Genomic DNA, 21,812 nt, shown 5'->3' with positions numbered 1-21,812 from the left:
TTAGTCGTAAAGGCTAGAACAATGATTTATATATAATCTCTACTTCAAAGAGAAAGCATCAGGGAATAAATGAAAATGAAATGTTCTTTGATTTTTGCCTAAATATCCTATTAAATAAAACTAGTTATGTATTTTTTCAGTGTTATACACAACATTATTCCAGAAATTCTCAAATATATATATTGTGAGAAAGAAATAAAACAAGTGGTTGTCAAGGGAAATGGAAATACCTTGGAACATACTAGCTATAATATGGATACTTAATTTGTTGCGAGAAATTGTAGTGCATAGTTTTAGAAGATTGCTAAAAAGAATATGAGTAGAAAAAAAAATGAATGTGAAACTATCATTGTTCTTGCATATATTGTATTATTACATAAACTCACGATGAATTTACAAGTTATGTTTATAAGAACCATTAAGGTATATCTTTCAGGAATTAAAGTGAGACCAGAAAGAAAAAAATAGTTAAAATTTTGTAGTGTCATTTTTTATGTATTCATTTTTGAGAATTAAAAACCCCTAGTAGTTTGGGTGCAGGACCCTCTGTGCTTATAGAAAAATGCAAACCTTTAGAGAATGGTATCATCTTTTCTGAATTTGTAACTGTGTATATGTCACTTTGTTTACAGGTGGAGATTTTCCAGAAGATTTTTCGATATTAATGACAGTAAAACCCAAAAAGGGTATCCAGTCCTTTCTTCTGTCTGTCTACAATGAGCAAGGAATTCAGCAAGTAGGTGTTGAAGTTGGTAGATCCCCTGTCTTCCTGTTTGAAGACCAAAATGGCAAACCTGCCCCAGAAGACTATCCTCTTTTTAGAACAGTCAACATTGCTGATGGCAAGTAAGTGTAAAATTTTAAGATGAAAAATAATACCACAGACCACTGTATAGGTGATTATGGTCTTTACAAATAGATATTTTAAATACTTAAATCAGTAACACAATTTCCAGCTAGCTGGACAGCTGTGGTACAAAAAACAGAGAACCTTTGCAGCAGAATACATTTCCAGCTCCAGATGGTGCATACAACTACAAAGAAAGCCAAACCACCTTTTTTATTTGCCATTTCTATAAATCAAGAGTAAAGAAATAGTCATAGAAGTTAAACACATGAGAACTAAATGGATAAAGATTCTTCCTGTGCAATACAGAAAGAAACTCTGTTTTGAAAAGGACTTGGGGAATAGTCCCAATAGAAGAGCTATTTTTCCCATTTGAAAGTGATAGGCAGAGTGAAGACAAGTTGACAAGACAGCATAGAATTTCCCCTATTCTGAACAAAACCAGCAGATAAATAAAATAGTTTGGGATGTCTATATATAAGGAAATCAGGGAAGAATAAGCTGAACAATTATTCCTAAGTGCTGCAAGTGCCTCAATAAAGGCAATTAATCTCAAACAACTATTGTGTTATTAATGCAGGTTTTAATTTTTTGTACCTAACTTAGCTTTGTAGACAAACAGTCATTCTCTGGGAATGTCATTCTAGTGCTTGTAAAAGGATATTCACTCTTTTGAAGGCTTTTTATGTATTGTGCTGTAGTCTCCAGCAGCCACAGTCTCCAGAGATACATAGAATATATTTTTTATTAAAGCAAAAGAAAACAAATCAATAGAGAAGAAAGGGCAAAAATTCAACTGTAATGAAATATATTTATAAAGAAATAAAGGATAAAAAAAGAAAAATATCATTGTCTTCTAGCCCTTATATTACCAGAGAATGGAATTATACTATGAAATCTAAGCCTGATTCATTTCCCTAGCAGAAGGAGTGATAAAACAAAGTAGGAAACTTTTTTTTGGCATTGACTTCCTCTAAATCACAAAGATTTGACATGGAATTAAGAATTTCACCCAAAATGTTGAGAAACTGATAAAAATTAAGAAATCAAAATGAATTTGGTTTGGTACAACTTCCTGCAGTGAGACTATACAACTTCTAAATCAACTGGAGTTAATCTTATGCACAGTGAACTGTGATTTTGTGCTTTCAGCTTCTACATGCTTTCAAAAGATATACCAACAATTTTCTTCTGACTCAGCTATTTTATGAAGGATCTAGGACAACAATCTTCATCTCAAAATGAGATATATTTAAAAAGCGTAAACAGTGTAATGTGCCTAAGGATGCATAAACAGTTTGCTTTTATAATGATAATGTTTAACCGCGTTCCAGAGAAAACATGGAATTAGGGTTCTGGCTCAGTGATGCTGTTTAGCAGTCAGATTCCATTAGCTTCAAGGTGTCCCTTTTGACATACAGAAGTTCTTTGTAACAATGATCTAAGCTGTCTCTCTGATTTAGACAACCTCAGGGCCATAAATGCCAACTAAAATAATTTGATTCCAGCCTTCCTCTTACCAGTCACTAATATGACGTACTTTGACATTTTATGCCCTGGTCTATCAAAGATTCTTTGATGATTTTCTCCATATTACATTACAGAGTGGCCTGCTCTTGCTCTTACATATTTAAGTTGTCATAGCAGGAAGGCTCACTAAATTAATGTGGTCTGTCATGATAATTAAGTTTCCTGAAGCACCTGGTTGGACAAATTGTACAAAACTTAATTCTCAGATGTCTTTAAAATAATTTGTCAGTATTCTGAATCACTGCTTTCACTTTTTGGTGAATATTTATGTAGGCAAAGGTATTCTTGCAGGAATATTGGCAAGCTTTTCTAAGTATATGTATCTGGAAAAGCATCTGTGTTGGAACTGTTGTAAAGCTTTGAAAGATCTCTATAGCTATGGGATACATTCAAATAAGCAAAAGAACACTGTAAAATTTTGGTGATAGATCACAGAACAAATAGTAAAATGTAAATAACTATGAAAACAAGCTGCTGACTTAAATATATTTGCACAAGTGATTCCTTAAGTAATTTGGAAAATCGAACATATTAATAAAAACCTGCAGTCAGATCATTCAGTCTAATAAAATGTAAATAGTGCCCTCACTTCAATTGAGTTTACTGATGTTCTCTGGGTAAAACTTCAGAGAAGGTCATCTTCAGCTTCCTCTTATATAGGATATTCACAATGAGCTATGGGTCGGATTCCTTTGTACTAAGGGACAGAAGTTACGTAGTGCATAGACAAAACATTGTGTACATTTGCGTATGTATGAAAGAAGGAAATAAATGAAGACATTTAAAATTTTATCTGTGACTTGATGTTGCAGAAATCTGCAATAAACTAGATAAGGCAACAATGACCTAGTTTTAAAAACATAAATTACAGTAGAATTATGTTGCTTTCTTTTTAATAGGTGGCATCGAGTAGCTATCAGTGTGGAGAAAAAAAGTGTTACAATGATTGTTGACTGTAACAAAAAAACAACAAAACCACTTGAAAGAAGTGACAGAACAGTTGTGGACACCAATGGCATCACTGTCTTTGGAACCAGGATTCTGGATGAAGAAGTTTTTGAGGTAAAAATCAATACCGAACAAATGGAATTGAGTGATTTTGTGTTGAGTGAATTGCTTAATGCAAATCAAATTTTTTTATTTATTTTTTTTTTAGGGTGAAAGCTGGTATAATATAGAAAACTAGATTTATAGAACCTGTTAGGATAGGCTGAAGTAAAAGAGAAATATAAAAGAGAATTGTCTCTGTTGTTGGAAGATATGATGCAATTTTCTACCCTTTAGCTTATGTTGTATCTGGAAGGGGCTTGGTTTTTTTGTCTTTCTGCCTAATATTAGAGATACCTGAGATATTTAGGAGAATTAATCTGGAAAGTAGAGTAGTATAATACTGAATCATTTTATTTCTGTCTCTCATAAACATTTAGAGATATTTGTGCATGTTAACAGTATTTTGGAGAAGGGCAGAAGGGCCTGGAAAGTTTTATGTGTAATATGAATCCATTATATTGTTTATCCCACTTTATTACTCTTTCCAGTAACTGGAACATACTTTGGCAATAAGGACATATATGTTTCCATCACTTACTGGCCAAGAAGTACATATAGGAAGGGTAAAATGCCTCTGAGGAAGTGTGTGACTGCCAGTCATGAGGCCTTTCTAGGTAGAATCCTAATGTCAACGATTATTTTTACAGGCTAATAATGAAGCTTCTCTAAATCTACACTAATAAGGTTTGGGTTTTTTTGGTAATGACACAACAGTCAAAACTGTCAAATTTAAATTAAAACTGAAAAATAAGAAAATGCAGATCAGTAGTTGACATACATCATACACAGAACATCTGTGTTCCATAAATGTCCAGAGTTGTAATCCTAGATTTATGCACAGCATATGGTTGAGAAGCTGCATACGGAGAGGAAATACAAATATTGAGTGTAACACTGTGGCATTGTTATCTTTCATTTCCATGGAAGTGATGAAACTTGAGCTTTTTGAATGGGGTAATTTTTGGCACGATTTAATGGGTCAACCCATATGATATGTTTGTTATTCACAGCCTAATTTATCTGTAGTCCCCAATACAGTTTGTAAGTCTGAGGGACGTTATTGATGATGAATTCCAAAGGTGCCTTATCTGGGGTGGGAGAAGGACTTTTGGTGTCCACGTGGCATAATTACTTTCAGTTTCCATTTGTATTTCTTTTTTTGGTCAGAAACCAAGTCCCACAGTATTTGGTAAGAAATTGTCAGAATATGTAAATATTAATATACATAAGTAAAAAGAATTCAGAGAAAAAGCAATAGAAGTAGATAAACTGATAATTTGTTAGTGTTTTACAAGTGATTTTAGATTCTAATACAAACTAAGGCAATGGGCCCTGGCTTGTTCTTGCAAAGTTTGTAACTATTTTAGAAGTTGTAGAGGAGGAAAGTGCACAGTAACTAAACACTGGTATTTGTTTTCCAATTGCTAAATAAAGACCTGTCTGAAGTTACAAAGGTGCTGCAGTGATTGTACATAGCTCTTTGAAAATAAGTACAGTGGGTGATGATATGTGCATAAAGGGAGATACTTGTTTTAATAATTTGATTTAAATAACATGTTGAATAAAAGAGAAGCATGCTAAGGCCCTTTGACCTCTGAAGTTGTTGACATTTATATGTCATCTATATTTTAAAGTTGTAAATATTAAATGCTCAAAAAAAAAATTGTTAAAGGGGGATTAATAACATTTCCACGGGAGTAAGAAGGAACATAGACTATCTAAGGGGTAAATAAAATGATAGTTCTGAAAATTTCCTGTTATGTCAGCCTTCTGTCACAAAGTCTATTAGCCACTCAGAAAGAAAGATGAAACTGAGTCATGACAGTTGTATATACCATTCCTTCAACTCTTTCAAGCCCTGTAGAGGAAAAAGAGATGGGAAGGAATGTAGTAGAACTCAAATATTTTTTGGTTAGCAGATGTTGGAAGAGTTAGTAAGGCTGCATGAAGACATATTTAGCAAATTGAAATTGGCACTTAAAGAAGAATTAGCAGATTAATTAAAGAAACCCAAACAACAACCCTACATTTTTCTTGAAGTCAACACAGACGTGAAGATATAACTTAAACAGAATTTGTTAGAATGACTAAAAAATACTTTTCTCTGAGGGTTTCTGGCATGTATCGAAGGATGAAAAATGAAGCTAGTGATCTTCTGTCAGATTTTTCACTGAAGTCTCCTACACTGACATGGCAAGTCAGTGCTTCAGTTTCAGCTGAGACCCACTAAGAAGAAAGACAGCTTTGGGCCCATAAAATAAATCATGCAGCTGTCTGTAAAGTCAGTTTACAGGCTGAATCTTAACATTCAGCACTGAGAACAGCAACACTTCTATGATGTGTATCATCACTGTACATTTCTGTATTCCTTCAGTGATTAGCTTTCCTTACTTAACTGATTGCACTCCTTTTCTCTTGCTTTATTCAGAGAAATCAGTCACATTCTTGTAAGGCTGCTCTTGTAATTGTGGGGGGTTTAGATTTAATCTGAAGTCTGTTACTTAAATTGGAAGTTTAGTCTTTTTTTCTTTTGGGATAAGTTTCTGCTTTCTCTTTTACTGTACCACGGGTACATCTATACCTACGTTCAGTCCTTAGCATCTTTAGCTAGAAATGTGCATGTTGAAATTAGAATGCCCTTAAATTTTAAACAAAGTACTGTACCATATACACTTTTAATGATGTGTCCTTCAAAGTCTGACCAAGCAAAACATAATTATTTCTTTTTTAGTTTGAGTTTTTCTACTCTCCAACCAGCATTCCTTCTGTTTTTTTAACCAGACTTTAACCATCCTTTAGCTACTCCTGCTACAATTTCTGAAGTTTGGGGCTGTTCCCTGAAGTTTGTCTCCTGCTTGAAAGTTTCCTGGTTGTGTTGTAAATATTCTGTTTATCTCATTCATGGTAGCACAGAGTGATGTTTGATGGTTCCATAGCTCTCTTTGGTAGTATTTCTGTGTTGTGAACCCTGGTATATCTTGAGACCACAAAAGGCACTGAAGAGACATGTAACCCAATGTGACTTACTCTATGTGCAGGAAATTCCAGAAATTAGCATATTTAGGCATGACATTAGATTTGTATGTTTAAGACATAAAACTGTATAACAGACTTTTCATGTGACATTGGATGTCTTTATTAGCTTACATGTAGGAAGCACATTAAAAAGTACCTAAGTTTATAGTGACCTGCTGGAATTCACAGCACAGAGTGTGAGAAGGATTAATATTTTATGCATACATCACAAAGGCTATTTTATCTTTGGTAATAATGATGGGCTTCATTAAGCCAGTGATTTGATCACAGGAACGGTGGAGTACCCTTCAGTCTCCTCAAACTGAATGGAAATTCAAAATGTAGAAGTAATGAACCTGTAGGTAAATATAATAAAATTCTAGGTTTCAGTGACCTACTAGTTGAGGATGCCATGCTTCTGGTCCTTAACCCATTCATACAGCATAACACAACTGCACAAAAAACAGTTACATCATTAAGGTAATTCACTCCCATTGAAAGCAGAGTTCAGCACTGTCAGAATCAGAGCTGTAAACAATTAGATACATCATGTGTTCTTGTTCCCTTAGGGTGTACATCTAAATCTCTGTGAATTCTGGTGTATGCACATGATTCAGAAATAGATATTATTGTGTGGTATTATCCTGACCTCATGACAACTTGATTGTATCTTTGGAAAAAAGAATTACTTCTTCAGTCCTAATGCTCTAACATATTTGCATGGACCATTCATTTAGAATCCTCAAAACAAATATTGTTCCTATGAGGAATATTTCACACTTATTTTAAAACTGTAACATCACAATGGATCAAATATTCTCCTCTCTTTCTAACTGTTATTTTAAATTTGTAATACAGCAAAATTTAATGAAATTGAATTCTTGGCTATTTTCTTCTTCCTGTTACTAATATTAACTTCTGTTTACTAAGCAGTTTTCCCACCTTTGTTCTGATTCTGGCAGTCTGACTGTTGCTAACGCAACAGTATCTTATAGTACACTGGGAAATGTTAAATGCATACATTTTAATCAGTTTGGTATGACTGCTTTGATATAACTTTCCTATGCTGCAGATCAATAATTTCTGAGTAAGTAAGCACACTGGGTGTCTAAAGACCAGGTAGATCACCACTGAAAGAAGGAGAAGGCTGATTAATGTCCTAAGAGCATGCTAAATGACTACCTAATTTGATATTTTTGTATATTCAACAAACAGGATGTTCCTTGGTAAGTTTACCTACTGATGCTAAAGCTCAGAGGTGTTTTTTAATAGTGCTCTCAGAGAGATCTTCTGTTTTACCTTTAAAAGCATTTTCCAAACCTTAGGGGGGGGGGCGGGGGGGCGGTAATATGAGGAAATTCCAATTTGGAGTTGCCTGCTGTTCATTCATGAATATAAGTGTTAATCTGAGATTCTATGACATTGTGCTCAATTAATATGGAAATCAGTATGATGTCACAAACAAGATACTGAATACAAGCCAGCACTAAGCATCAGGTGCATAGAAATGCTTGAGAAGCTAATTATAAACTATGAATGTGCCCTAAAATAGTGAAGTTATGCTATGCTGTCTAGAAACTGTATTATTACTAACTGCCAAATTATGGGACCTCAGTTTACACTGCTGAGTACTTACTTAAGTGGATCTGTTGATATCTGTGGGACTAAATGTAAGTGCTTGTTTATTACAGACTGACACAGTATGCCTCAATTTTTTACAGGTGTCATTTGAAAGAAGGGTTGGTTTCTAAGTGCTTGCTGCAAGGAAGAGAATTCCTAAAATAGCATACAAAAATAATAATAAAAAAAAATTAATCAGATGCTGGTACATGGCACCTAGTAAAAGAATTTTGAATTGTATCCACTGAAATATGTTTGTAGCTCAAATGTTTGATAAATACCAGAGATCTTTTTATTCTTTGCCAGCTTTAAGGATTTGTCATTCCTCATTTAGTACTGTTGGTGTGAACAATATAACAGGTTTTTATAATCAGTATTTTATAATGAGTTAATAACTGAGTCTTTATGCAGAGACCTTTTTTTCCTTCAAAACTCCCCACAGTCAGACCAATACAATGAATTTATAGGCACTGTGCTTTAAATCAGTATAACAAGACAAAACCTCATGTATATGACTCATTTAAAGCCAATGAATGCTTTAACTGCACACAGTTTGAGATTAAATCCTTGTAGTAATCCTTTTTAATAAAGGGTTTAGATTTTGATACTAGGCATTAGCCCGTTTTCATGAAAAAAAGCTTTCATACACTCATAGCCTGAGTGAGCAGATGAAGACAGAGTGATAGTATCTTTACAGCAATACGATTTATGCTACAGATATCTTCAGATGAGTAACCATCACTAACAAGCTAACTATCTGTAAGCACGGAAAGTCCAGGTCTGCAAGTGCAGAAAGGCCATTCATTTATGTGCATAATCCCTGAAGAAGTCAGTGGTAGCAGAATGGGTAGAGCTTTTACTGACCAACCAAAGTTGCTGTATGGCTAAAGTAGATTAGGGAAGCTAGCCCAAAGTAAAACTCCCCCAAAGGCAATAGTGTGAATGATGCGTCATCAGTATCCTCTGTTTCATACTATCCTGTTGAGCTGCACTGCTAGCTAATGTACACATAACCAAAATGATTCCCAATATATGTCACCTTTAGTAATTCCTAGTGACCCACTAAATGTTTGGTGTCAGTCAGACTAAAAAAAAATAATGTTTAATATAGATGGACAGAAACAAAAAAATGGGATAGGTTCCAGGCAAAAATATTTAGAAGCAACCTTCTAGCTATCAACACCAGAGAAGTAGCCAACTTCCAACATTGAGAGGAAAATAATAAAAGAGAAAATAAAATAAAAGCAAAGCAAACACTTTTTCCATTTCAAAGGCACCTAATAAAAAAACCAGCATTTTTTTAAAAAGCTTTATATTTGGCTTGGTTTGTTTTGCCCCTTTTTTTTTATTTTTTTTTAATCTGAAAGAATGGTGGTTTGGTGTTTGTTACTTTTTTATAGCATTTCCAAACTTATGCTCGATGAAGAAAAATAACTAATTGTTTCCCTTGTTTCCCTTCCTTATCTTTGAAAGCAGGAGGGAGGAGAAAAAGAAAGCAAAGCTCTGGTAATTCACTGGAGTTCAAGTTCATTTTTGAGGAATATTCCCAAGAAACAAAGGAATGGTTATCTGACTGAACTGTAATTACATTTAGAATTAACAACCTGGGCTCAAAAAATACTACTTGTTACATCAACTCCAGCAAATTTTACAGATAAAATTTATTATTATCACCTCATTTAATATTGTGTGTAATATGTTTAAGTTTTAGACAATAGCTGTAAACTAGGTTTCAAAGATAAATGACAATGTGAAAGATGTTCAGGTCTTTTACCAAGAAAATAGAATGCCCTTGGTCACACATACGTGTGTGTGTGTGTGTGCATGGGCATATGTGTATTATGTGCATGTGCTGTATATACAGGCATTGTAATAAAATCTAATTTCAGAGCCAAGGACTGCAGTAGATTTGGTCTGTTAACAGTTTCATTGTTATAATTGGTATATCAACCTATTTCTTAACCAATCTGAACATATATTCCTATAACCATGGAGTTTCAAAGAATCAAGAAGAGACATTGATTTCTATGGAGACTTTGACCTGTACAGAATTCTGCTTTCACAATTTATTGCTTTTACAGCGTTTCAGTCTGGCAGGCTCTAAATATCTTTCTCTAGCTATATTATGCAATGGGCCAGGGTTATGGAATATTGTATTAACGGCCCCTGGAATTCTTCTATCCCTCAAATCTTTGCAGGAAGATTAAATGAATTCTGCAGCAGGTTTTTCTAAATTCTGTAGTAATAATATCCAGGCTGTCTAGACTTTTGTTCTTTGGAGTCTATAGTTGTACTGTCACATAACTAATTAAAGTTGGCATATATACACAGGTTAGAGTTTCTGCCAATCTACTGAAGAGTCCACTCTGTAATTCTTAGGCTTTAGCCATCATATTCTCCTGAGTTGATATAATGCTTAGCACTGGTTTTATTATGCTTTTTTTCACTGTTTGGGTAGTCATCTTTAAAATCTAATTATTCTTTTAGGCACGTAACAGGTACTCATTTAATTCAGAATCTGAATCAGAAGTATGGTATTTTGCCAATACTAACCCACCCACTCTTGTTGTGGATAGTCTTTCCGAACCTTTAATATATAAATTAGACATTTAAGTAATTGCTGCATTATTTTTCATTATTTTTTTTTTGTTGTTGTTACTAAGCTGGAAAAAGAGCAATAAGCTTTCTCCTAATGAAACCATTCTAGAAAATCTCATAATTTTACAGTAAGAAACTACAACTTGAATTCTCAACTCTGGTCCAGTCACATTATTATGTAGCATCCTAGTTCTGCAACTACCAAGATCACCTGTTCTAAGAATTTATTTTTTTTAAGTGTTTTGAATAATTTGGAAGTTTGCTTCTGTGGAGAGGGTCTTGCAGAGCTTCTGAAGTAATGCTTACCTGTTATTCCTTGGACAATGATCACTTTCACCTGGCAGGATTATTGTTTTATTAAGATTCTTATGGAAGAGATGTCCCAAAAACCTGTCTCTACAACTGAACTGTTTGAGGGTATTGTAGAACTAGGGAACTAGACTAAAAAATTTTTAATACTGGAAAAAACAGTAATTTCAGTACTGATTATTTCAGTACTGATTCCTTCAAATAGTGCCCTTACAGCCTTGTAAGGGTTCTTACTTCTGTCTTTTTAACAATTCTGGCAGTAGAGATGTGTTTTATCAATGGTAGAAACTTTAAGCTGATAAGTAGACTATAAATGGACTACTTTATAGTTGTACTTCTCTAATACACTATATTTAGAAAGATTTAGTAAGATTACATAGTTAAAAGGAAAAAATAACGTTTCAAGTAGAGAGATAATATCGAAGGTTTTTTTTATGTAGTTACTATTAAGATAATAAGCAGCCATTAACATTTATTGCTTATAATAATAAAATAATTCATTCCTTACTTCTCAGGCCCTCAATGATTTATATCAGCGAGAAAATCTGACTCCATATCTTGCTGGAGATTTTCCTTATTCCAATTTCTGCTGTAGAATCTAAGGCTCTAAAAAACTGGAACCAAATATAGTGATTACTACCATGATGCTAACTAAAACCATAATTACATCGAGAGAAAGTTAATACCATCAGGAACAGAACTTGGTAGTCTACTGCTTTCCTGCAAATTTAGTCTCTATTCTCCTTTTTTCTTAGTGAATGCTGTATTTTTTTCAGTGTTGCAAACTTTTCATATCAAGAGGCTACATTTTCAGTGCTCATACCCCACCTTTAGCATTACACGTGTGCGAGGTGTGTTTTTCAACAAGTTCTGGAAGTGTACATTACACATGAACTTTCTTACTCTAGAATGGCACTGTGGAATGTCTGTGAGATTCACAGAGGAATTTTCAGTGAGTGATTTCACCACACACTTCTCATTCTTAGCTGGGCTGTTCCTCGTTGTAGAATAGTTGATGTGAATGAAAGTCTGTGCGGCTGTCTAATAGGCAGGCATTCAACTGATCTGAGCCTTGTACCTCTGTAGCCTGGTTCTCCCTATTTGCTGTGGCATGCCACAAAGAAGCAAATGTTTCCTCAGGTCTAATTAACTCCTTTTAATAGCCTTGGAGGATTCTGCAAAGAGTAGTTATTTGGTACCTTTTAGGACAATGCTACATAAGTAATCCTTATGTACCATGTTTTTGTGCTAGACGTAACTGGTGGGCAAGATATTTTATGATTCTCAGACAGCTTTTTTCATCTAACTATGTGGCTGTTTCAAGAATCTCTGTTTTAAATTATGAGCACATTCCCAAAATAGAGGAATTAGAATGTTCATAGACTTTTAACTATTTTTATTCAGTGTTGCAATGAATTACTCAACTGTGCATTTGACTTTGTGTTGGATTTGACAACAACTTAGTGTTTATTTCAATAAAGTATTTGTTATCCAAACTAAATATTAAGACTGCAAATTGATCCATTCTACTTACAAGTGATACTTGTATGCTTAATGTTAGGTATGCTTGAATACTGTGCTGGATGCTCCCTTTCACCTCTGGCAACTAAGACAGAGACCTCTCTCCCAGTTGTCTCATTCTCATTTCTAATATGCAAGTAATATTAAATAGCTGATGAACACTGTTTAAATACATTGTATTAAGTGTTATCAAGGATAAAAAAAATTGTTGTAAGGCAGCAGATTTTTCTTCTTAAGGCCTAATAGGCTTTTAGTACTTTTTGAGGCAAGTTAAGCATGCACATTGTTATAAGTAATAAGACAAAAAAGTGGCTGTGTGTATATGTCTGGTAACCTTACCACAAGTTCTCTGCCTCTGCCTTCTACTGTCATCCCGCTTATCTGTGATAATAAATCATGGTGGAAGACTGGCTCAGCAGAGACATCAAACATTTGGCTTGTATAACACACTATATATCATCTATCAACTTTGTGAAATTTCCTGAGCAGTCTTTCCCAACAAAGGTGGTCATGACAATTTCACAGAGAAGGAAATAGAGCTAATCTATGTAGGAAGCTGCCTTTTGTACTTTTTTTTTTTTTTTCTCTATGCACTTTTCAGAGTACTTCAAGGATGCTTGGGTGTATTTGTTAGTTATACTCTGTTCTCCTGTCTTCTTCCTCATCTTTGCTCTCCCTTTCATCTTCATCATTCTATCCTGTGAGACTTCCTTCTTCCCTGCATTTTTCATATAAGAATAATATTCTGCACATATTCATATATGTGCATATATACCTTAATGTTGGTTTAGAGACCAACTATTAGAATTGTTAATAACCTGTGACTCCATTTATCCATATATTCATTTAAAGTTCTTGGGACTTGTGCAGATAGATCCTTAAGTGCCTGATTTGTAAGTCAGGTCATGAAGTACAGCCCGATTAAGTCTTTGTAGTTTATTTGCAAAAAACCTGACTTTATAAAAAAATTATTTAAATTTCGCAATTAAAATCAAAGAATGTGTTTGTGAAGACTGAAGTCATTCTGTGAAAAATCCTCAAAGAGAAAAAGTGCAGAATTGTCCAACAGATACCTTAGTTATCATTCTAAGTCACAATAATTAAATTCTTAATAACGCCTGTGGAATTTCATGCACTGAGATGATTGACCTGATCTGAAATGAAAGCTTTTCTCTGACTGGTGAAACAGCACTCCCAGTACATATCAGAAAAATACTCAAGTCATTTAATTAGCAAAGGCAGATAAATAAAAACAAAAAATGAAAAAAGAAAAGCTGTAACTTACTGGAAATACTTTTATAGCAGATGTTGAAGGAAAAAGGAAAATCAACATTGAGATGCCAAATGTAAAATCAGTCAGTAAACTTCTTACACATAAATAGCCAGTAGCAATTTATGTATACTGTGCAATCTGAGAGCCTCCCTCTGTGGGGACCCATGACAGGCAGACAGGCGGGGTTGGGAAGTATAGTCAATGGATCAGGAACAGCTTTACCAATTTAGGGACATTTAAGCCAAGTGGTAACAACATGCTGAGTGCTTCTTGCAAACACACAATCCAACAAAACTCAGTGCCAAAATTCCATGGCATTCAAGATCAGCACAAAACAAGCTCCAGAATACTGGCTATATTCCATGACCTGGGTTCTCTTAGCATATCATACTAAACGGCAGTAGTTTCAGGAGCAGTTTTGGCATTACTCACACTAGCTGGCACAATGTATCCATGGTGATCTATATGGGCATCTCAGAAAGCCGTGTATGTTCAGGGGCATATAGTAAGACAATGACCTGAGCTTGACAGGGTGAAGACAGGGGTTCTACAAATCCATCTCTGATGGTTGCTGCAAAAGCATTACCTCTTTTTTTGTCTTCCAGTAGCTAATTCTTTCTGCCTTATTCCTCTGTTTCACTTCGTTTTAATTTGGGTGGTGAAAGAGGAAGGGCAGGGCACTATAGAAACGCTTTGCTGGAGATAGGAGATGCATAGCCCAGGCTCACAATGACTGTACAAAACCCCTGAAAGCATCAAACTCTGATGGAAGTAGTGTAAGGGATCAAAGGGGAAATTGCTCTGTATGTGTAGCAGGTTTTGTAGGAAGATATCCAAATTGGGAAGCATTAGTGAGCTAAGGAAAATGAAAGAGACAGTCCAGAAATACTGGCAGGAGAGAAAACTGCTGCATTTGTAGTATTTCTGGAAGCTTAAAAAAATATATTCCAACTCTTAAATTAATCTTAGACACACATGAGAGTGTAAAGTAAAATGAGTTGAGAGTATTGTAAAAATCAGATTTATGATGCATAGCTGTATGTGCTAAGAAAATAAGTATGTCATATTTTATGTAAAATGAGTTAATAAAAATGTACCATAGAACTAGGAAAATTGCAGGTTGGTTGATTTTTTCCATTTTGAGTTTTTTTTTTTCTTTTTTCTGTGGTTTTTCTTTTTGAAAGGAAGAGGCATTGCAAAATATTCTTTACTATTTAAAAGTATTCCAATTTTGTTGATTTGTTAAAGGCTACTGTTCTGAAAGATGTAAAGCAGTTTTGGAAAGACTGAGATAATTGTGAATTTTCCGAGCTGTACCTTCCTGTCAGTTACTGTGTTTTCTCTTTAAAGACAAAACATGCACAGGTATACTAACAGAGTTGTTCCTTTGCCCCCATTTTTTTCTAAAAACATAATAAAATTACATTAGAAGTACATAAAAGCTTAAAAATCCCCCCCTTCTGGGGAAACAGTGAGAGATTGAAGTTAATGGATTTTGACTAAGACCATGTGCCAATTTTCAACAACCTTTTTTTTAATGACAGCATAAGAAGCTCCTGAATGAGGAAATTTATAGCAGAAATGTTGGCAGGAATTTACCTAATGCTGTTTAAATGGTACCACTATGTTAAGAAATGCACTGGATACCAGACAGCTTTCTCTGGAAAATGATAAACATATAAGGTCTCTGTAGGGGATCTCAGCAGAGCCATTTTTATTATCCAGAATAGTGGGTCTCTTTACTGTGATATTTTTATGCATGGTATATGGGAGTAGAGATGAAAATACCATTTGTTAGACGTTGAACGTTTTATTTCAGCATATTCTATAGTGTGTATTTACATAGTGCTTACTTAATTATTTTTGTTCCACTAACTGTTTCTCTGGTACAGCCTTTTTTATTTTATTTTGTTGCATTTTCTCCCTTCTTTGAGAGTACAGATGTGATACAAACTCTTAGAATTACACTGTTGATAACTTGCATGCTGAGCTGCATGCTGGTAATAGGAAGTGCCCTGAATTAAATCTTAGGAATTTAGACTGGTTCCCAGCAAAGAAGTAAACAAACAGCATGAAAATGACAGAGCAGGCGTTATACCTTCCCACCCTCTCCTTTCCAAACCAGAGAGCATTTTAAACTGGAATTTTGCACCTAGTGCATTCACTACTCATTTGCATTGTTTTGCCATGTGAACAATACTTAAGGTGTTTTCCAGAATATCAGCAGAAATCAAGCAGATATGTTATTTATAACCACAAATGCTACTATAATATCTAATATAAGTATTGTGTGCCTAGTTTGGTTTTCTGAACGAAAACTTTGTACTTCTGATGAACTGTAGATGACCTTTGTTTTTGTTATTTAATCTGCATATACTTTCCTGCAGGGTGAGATCCAGCAGCTGCTGATTATAGCTGACCCTAGAGCTGCCTATGACTATTGTGAGCATTACAGCCCAGACTGTGATTCCCCAGTGCCCAGTGCTGCTCAGGCTCAAGATCCTCAAGTTGATGAGGTGAGTAATCAGTATGTATTACTGGATTTATTGCACATTAGTGGTTGTGCTGGATACAAGTCACTCAAGGATGATTTACAGCCAAATGGTGTGCATTGTTCTAGACATGAGGGAGGAAGTTTGCAGAAGTACATTCATTTTTTGCTATCTAGTCCTTTTTGCTATTGTCATTTGTATTAGGCATTTGAAGGAACCTATCACACTGGTGTTCAAATAACCAGCATGCTCAATGAAGTTAAACTGTAAATCCTTAAAAGATGATAGCAATAAGAGTTTGTTTAGTTTTTTGTCTTTCCATTTATGATTTCACTGATGCTGAGTACTGTCAAATGCCACATTTGAAAGATGTGGGAGCTATGCGTATTCTGTAATTGTAAACTACTTCTGCTAGACATGCCATATATTCTAATGAGCTGTCTCCAGTGTACAAACATACACAAAATTATTTCAGCCAGCTCCACTTGTAGGAGGTAAATATCAACAAGGACAAAACAGGGACAAGAGAGGGTTGGATTTTTTCCCAGAAACACAAAAAATGTTTACAGAAACCATTTGTTACTGTAGACAGTTCTCACAGCCGTAAACCGAGTAATTCACTGAGGGCAAGATAGTTCTCAGATCGGGTCTCTGAGGGTCAGCAGTTGTATGTATTGTTGCACACATTCTAAATACTTGCATCAAACAGTGTGAAGTGGAAAGCTTTTGCAAAATGTAACTACTCTTAATTGAACTTGGCTCCAGACAGTTAGCACTCAACTGTGTGTGATCTGACTAGTTACTGTTACTGACTGCTCAAGAGATCACCATTAAAAAATGCTGACTTTTTCTCACATGCCTGCTTTGAGCCAGTTTTTAGACAGAACTTTTCCTAAATACATGGTAATTTTATTTGTTGTTACTATTTATTGTATCTGACTGAAAATTATGTCATCAAGTGACTAAGGTCCATAGGGCCTAGAACTTATTTCAAAGGGACTCCCACATCTGTTGCATCAGAGGTACAGTTCAGGATGTGTAAAGTCAATTACATACAGGCAGAGGCCTTTATGCTACATTACAGTGTATGGAGTCTGGTCTCTTCATGAGGACACCCCAGGACCTTCTGTCTGTGTGCCTGGCTATGTGGATCTCCATGCACTGTATTTCAAAACAGAATAGGCTGAAATCACATTGTTGATATTTTATGGGAACAAAATACAAAATTAACAAAATAACAAAAATAACAAAAACATTCTTTTTCCCTTATTATTAATTTCAAAGAAATTTGAAATTTTGCTTGAGAACTTTCCTGGGCTTTGCTGCTATGTTACATAGCACTCTGGTTCTTTTTCTGTTTCCTGTGTGAAGGCCTGGAAGGTTTGAATAGGCTAGTGCTTTTCTACTTTGAAGTAAGACTGAAGAGTAGTCAATCTAATGAACTGATCTTTGTGTGAAGAGGTTGTTAAAATCATTCGTTGGTCTCTTTCTTGAAGAGGAATATATCTAAATACTTAAAATGCTTTAACTAAGGTAGTAGTACTGTTGCCTCCAAACTCACCTCACCTCCTAAGCAGGAGTTAACATGGCTTAGAGAGATTGCAACGATTTGCTTTCTCTGGCCACCACTGATGGCAATAACGGCTCCTGTCCTTTAGTCCAGTGCATGTGGACAAGGCTTGGAGTCCACAGAAATTAGTTGGGATCAGACTGTAGATTCAATCTATTCAAGATGAAGAAGAATGAATACTTGTGCTCAATTATTAGCAATGACTACTGGTGAATTATTACAGTGTAAATTAATGTTTCTGAAGTATGTAGAATATGAATAAAGTAGCCCAAGGATTACATTCCCTCCGTGACAGATGACTAGCTAAATCTCTTGCTGTCAGATGTTATGTTTATACTGTATTAAAGCTGTTTAACAGTAGCATCAGTTGAGAGCCCTCACCTGTAGATCAAAATAAGCCTCATCATAACCATAAAAACTAAGTGCACATATACAGTTATGTGCTCATCACATAGAATTCCAAGTTATATACTGTGCATCTACTGAAAACAGTCTGTAGGCACCAAAGAAAGGGAACCATAAAATCAAGCAATTGACCCTGTTCTCCTTCACATTCTGAGTAGAGAACGTCTACAGCCTAATGAAGCTGCCACTGGAGACAGTAAATATCTTATTGTTAAATTCAGCAGCCATTGCAAAAATGCTCTTGAGGTTAGTGTGGGTTTTTTGGTTTTCTGAGGCCTATTTTTCTGTCCTGTGATAATACATATCATTTGTGGGAGTACCTACAGAGAAAAAAATAAAATTATAGATCTTAATTTGCAGTGTGATATTTTAAAATTAATTTGAAAAAAAATGAAAAGAGCTAAAAGATTTTAAAAATGGAGAACTGCCATTTCTGTTTGCTTGCATTTATTGCTCTGAGTGGTGATTGAATTATTTTGCTTTCTGAGATAAGACACAATTTCCTTGTTGCTATCCATGAGCTCATATGTGTAACTTTGTATGAATATTCCCAGCACAAACAGATCTCTTTAACCTGTTGTGTAAGAGTACTTTTCAGCAATGCTACCAGTGCAATGAACACGCAATAGAATAAATGACTGACTTGCCCAGAATTATAGAATTGTCTGCTAAATGATAAAAAAGCAGCTTGTTAAAGCAGACTACTTTGTTATCTTTTGTTATAGATAATTAATTTTAAAGAAGTAGATGAAACAAGTCTTATTTAGGTACTGGAGAAAGAGAAGATAGCAGTGATTTTTTGTAACTGTTCATTGCAAAATTAAAGAAGGTCTTAAAAGATAAAAATATAATTGCAGCCAGTCTATATGGAAAACAACTATTTCAGAATGCCTGATTACGTGTTTTTAGGAGACTGCAAGTTTGATAGTTATATCTGATAGAATGTATAGACTTGGACTTTTTGTAAAGCTTCTGATTTGTCAATATAAGATATTTGAATGGGGGAAAAAAAAAAAAAACCAACAAAAAAGGCTTTGTATGGTAAAAGTACCTGACAAATGGATTCAAATCTGGCTACCTTATTTCAGAAATTATTATAAAGAGAGAGCTATCAATGAATAACGTTTTAGTAGTTTCATAGAAACTAAGAAATTTCTATATTGATAGCAATACAGAATTGAGTGTTAGATGGATGCTATTAAAATTTGTCAGTCATGATATTGCAGAGCAGTAAATAATGATGATAAAACAACCAAAGGCAATGTTACATACATACAAGAAAAAGGAATAAATGCAGGGCACAAATAAAGAACTAGGAAATATACACTGCAATACAGCCTCCTTGCATGTGTTAACAAAAAAACCTTCTGTATGCAGAAGATTGTCACATCTGTGGGCTTCATCTGCTGTTATATCAGCAAAAGAAATTTGGTGGGTACATGACCTACCAGACTAGGATACTAATCAAGTTGATAGCCAACATGAAAAGACTGCTGTTTAGCTAGGTTGACTTCCTTGTTTGATCTTCCATGTTTTCGCTCAAACTCTTGTGACAGAAAGAGGGAAGAGAGAACACTGGGCTAAAGGCTAAGCAGGACTGTGTCTTTCAGTGTCAGCTTTGGCTTAAGCCAGCAGAAGCTGAAAATTTTTGTTGGACAGTAGCCTTAAAAGATTCTGGTTATTAAACTAGGGAAACGGTTTGTACGTGAGCACTCCATGCAAAACAAGCAAAAAAATACAGTGCATGTCTTGGTTTGCAAACAAAGGAATAAGAACACTGATGCAGTGCTATTCCTCTGTATGCTGTTGGTTGAAACATATACTGGAACATCACGTAGGGTCTTGGTGTTAGTCACTAAAACAAATATTGGAAAAATGAAGATTATTCAAATAAAAGGTACATAATTGTTGTGACTACAGGAGTTGGAAGTCTTAATGTGTTTGTCTTGTCATCAATAATGACAAAAGCTTGAAATGCTGCTTGGTTAGCATATTCAAAGAACCTTCACAAAAAGAAAATACCAGCTGTAGACAAATGGGGGTGGGGGGTGGGGAACGAAGTTAGATAATTTCAGTTAGGAAACAGATCTATTCAAATTTTTAGGATTGAAAGAACAAATTACCAAAATGCCCTATCTCTAGATGTCTTCAAGCCAAGCCAAGGATAGATAACTGTAAAAGTTTTGGGAAATGTCATTCATACGTTAGTTGGCTGAGTTACAGTGTGACTATAAGAAGTTTGAAAGTATACAAGAGTTAGTTAAGGTGATCTAATAGTCCCTTCTGGCCTTACATCTCTGAGCCTTTGAATTATTGCAGACCAGAATAAGAAACTGATACTTTGTTTAGAGGAAAGAGGCAAACTATGTGATTGCAGAGCCTATTAATGTGTGTTTGCAGCACTGACTACAAAACCCAAAGGAAGTGATTGACTTTTGTCAGTGAAAAACAGTATATTATGTTTGTGGAATTCCACCTAGGAAACTGAATGGGATTTATCTTGATATCACACACCTTTATATTCTCCTGGCAAGTTCATAGCCTGGGAATGGAGTTATTTTGAAAAGCTGGATGATTTTTAGGCCACTAAAGAAACATCTAGAGAGAAAGATTTGGCTAAGATTATGTAGATTTAAAAGCAAAAGTACTTTGTTTAACTGAGTGTAATCCTCATTGCTTTAGGCAGTGTTTCTTTCTGCAAAGGAGCAAACAATCACTTACCCGACATTGCAGGTTTTGAGGCATTTCTTTCAATAGCAGTGCTGGCTTAAATGTTTCTGTTCCCCTTTTTCTACTCGTTTCCACCATATGATATAGTTCCAGTTCAGCTGATAGAATTGTTTATACATTGGTTGGGGACAAGGTCTGAGACTTCATCTAGACTAAAAATAATTTACCAACTGTTTAATGGGAAAAAAGAAGGAATATATTGTAGTGATCTTCCATTAAATGAGCCTGAGGATGCATGTCACATCATTGCAACATCAGGAGTACAATATTTGCTTTTTAAAAATGTTTGGGTTTGTCTCAAAGCCTTAAGACCTTGACTTTGCTCTCATGTAGGTTTACTAAACACTGATGTATAATCAAAGTGTCTTTATTGATGATACCTTAAATGCTGCATTGAGATTTTCTTGTTCATTTTCTTTTTACCTTAGTATCAGATACAAATGTGATTTGAGTGACGCAACAGAGAGGATTTCAATGCCTACTTTTTACTTGCAGGGTCCCTTCATCCCTGAATTAAGTGAGGTTCCCCTAAACAAAGCTCAGAAAGAATCAAACATCTCACAGTGAAATTCACAAAAACAGCAAGCTGTGAATAAAGACGTAGACCTAGCCAGTCTACAAAGGGAGGATGTATGTTAAATTCTACCCCTCTCTACATGTTTATTCACCTGTGCTATCCTGATCCCCATGCCATTCTCCTACCTCATCATGGTCAACCTCCTGCATCCTCTTCCATCACCTCTCCATTCTTATAGGGGGTTAGGTAGGAGTGACCTAAGGACTTCAAGATGTAAGCTTTTGACCTGGATGCTGTATTTCCACTTCCACTTTAATTATATCAGTCCCTTTCTG

The 21,812-nt window shown here is 35.0% G+C and overlaps 1 protein-coding gene across 3 annotated transcripts in view; it reads left to right on the top strand.

Moving 5' to 3' along the window:
* Window positions 1-21,812, top strand: part of COL11A1 (collagen type XI alpha 1 chain) — a 160,486-nt gene that overhangs the window by 22,124 nt on the left and 116,550 nt on the right. For all 3 annotated transcript variants that reach the window (XM_080407049.1, XM_080407048.1, XM_080407047.1), the window contains exons 3-5: window positions 633-846; window positions 3,277-3,439; window positions 16,151-16,279. In XM_080407049.1, the coding sequence (XP_080263175.1) occupies window positions 633-846; window positions 3,277-3,439; window positions 16,151-16,279 (506 nt within the window). The remainder of the gene's footprint in view (window positions 1-632; window positions 847-3,276; window positions 3,440-16,150; window positions 16,280-21,812) is intronic.

Source organism: Falco punctatus (genome assembly GCF_963210335.1).
Source record: "Falco punctatus genome assembly, chromosome: 11".
Lineage (NCBI taxonomy): Eukaryota > Metazoa > Chordata > Aves > Falconiformes > Falconidae > Falco > Falco punctatus.
Note: the sequence above shows the minus strand (reverse complement) of the source record. Positions and strands in the feature narration are given on the sequence as shown.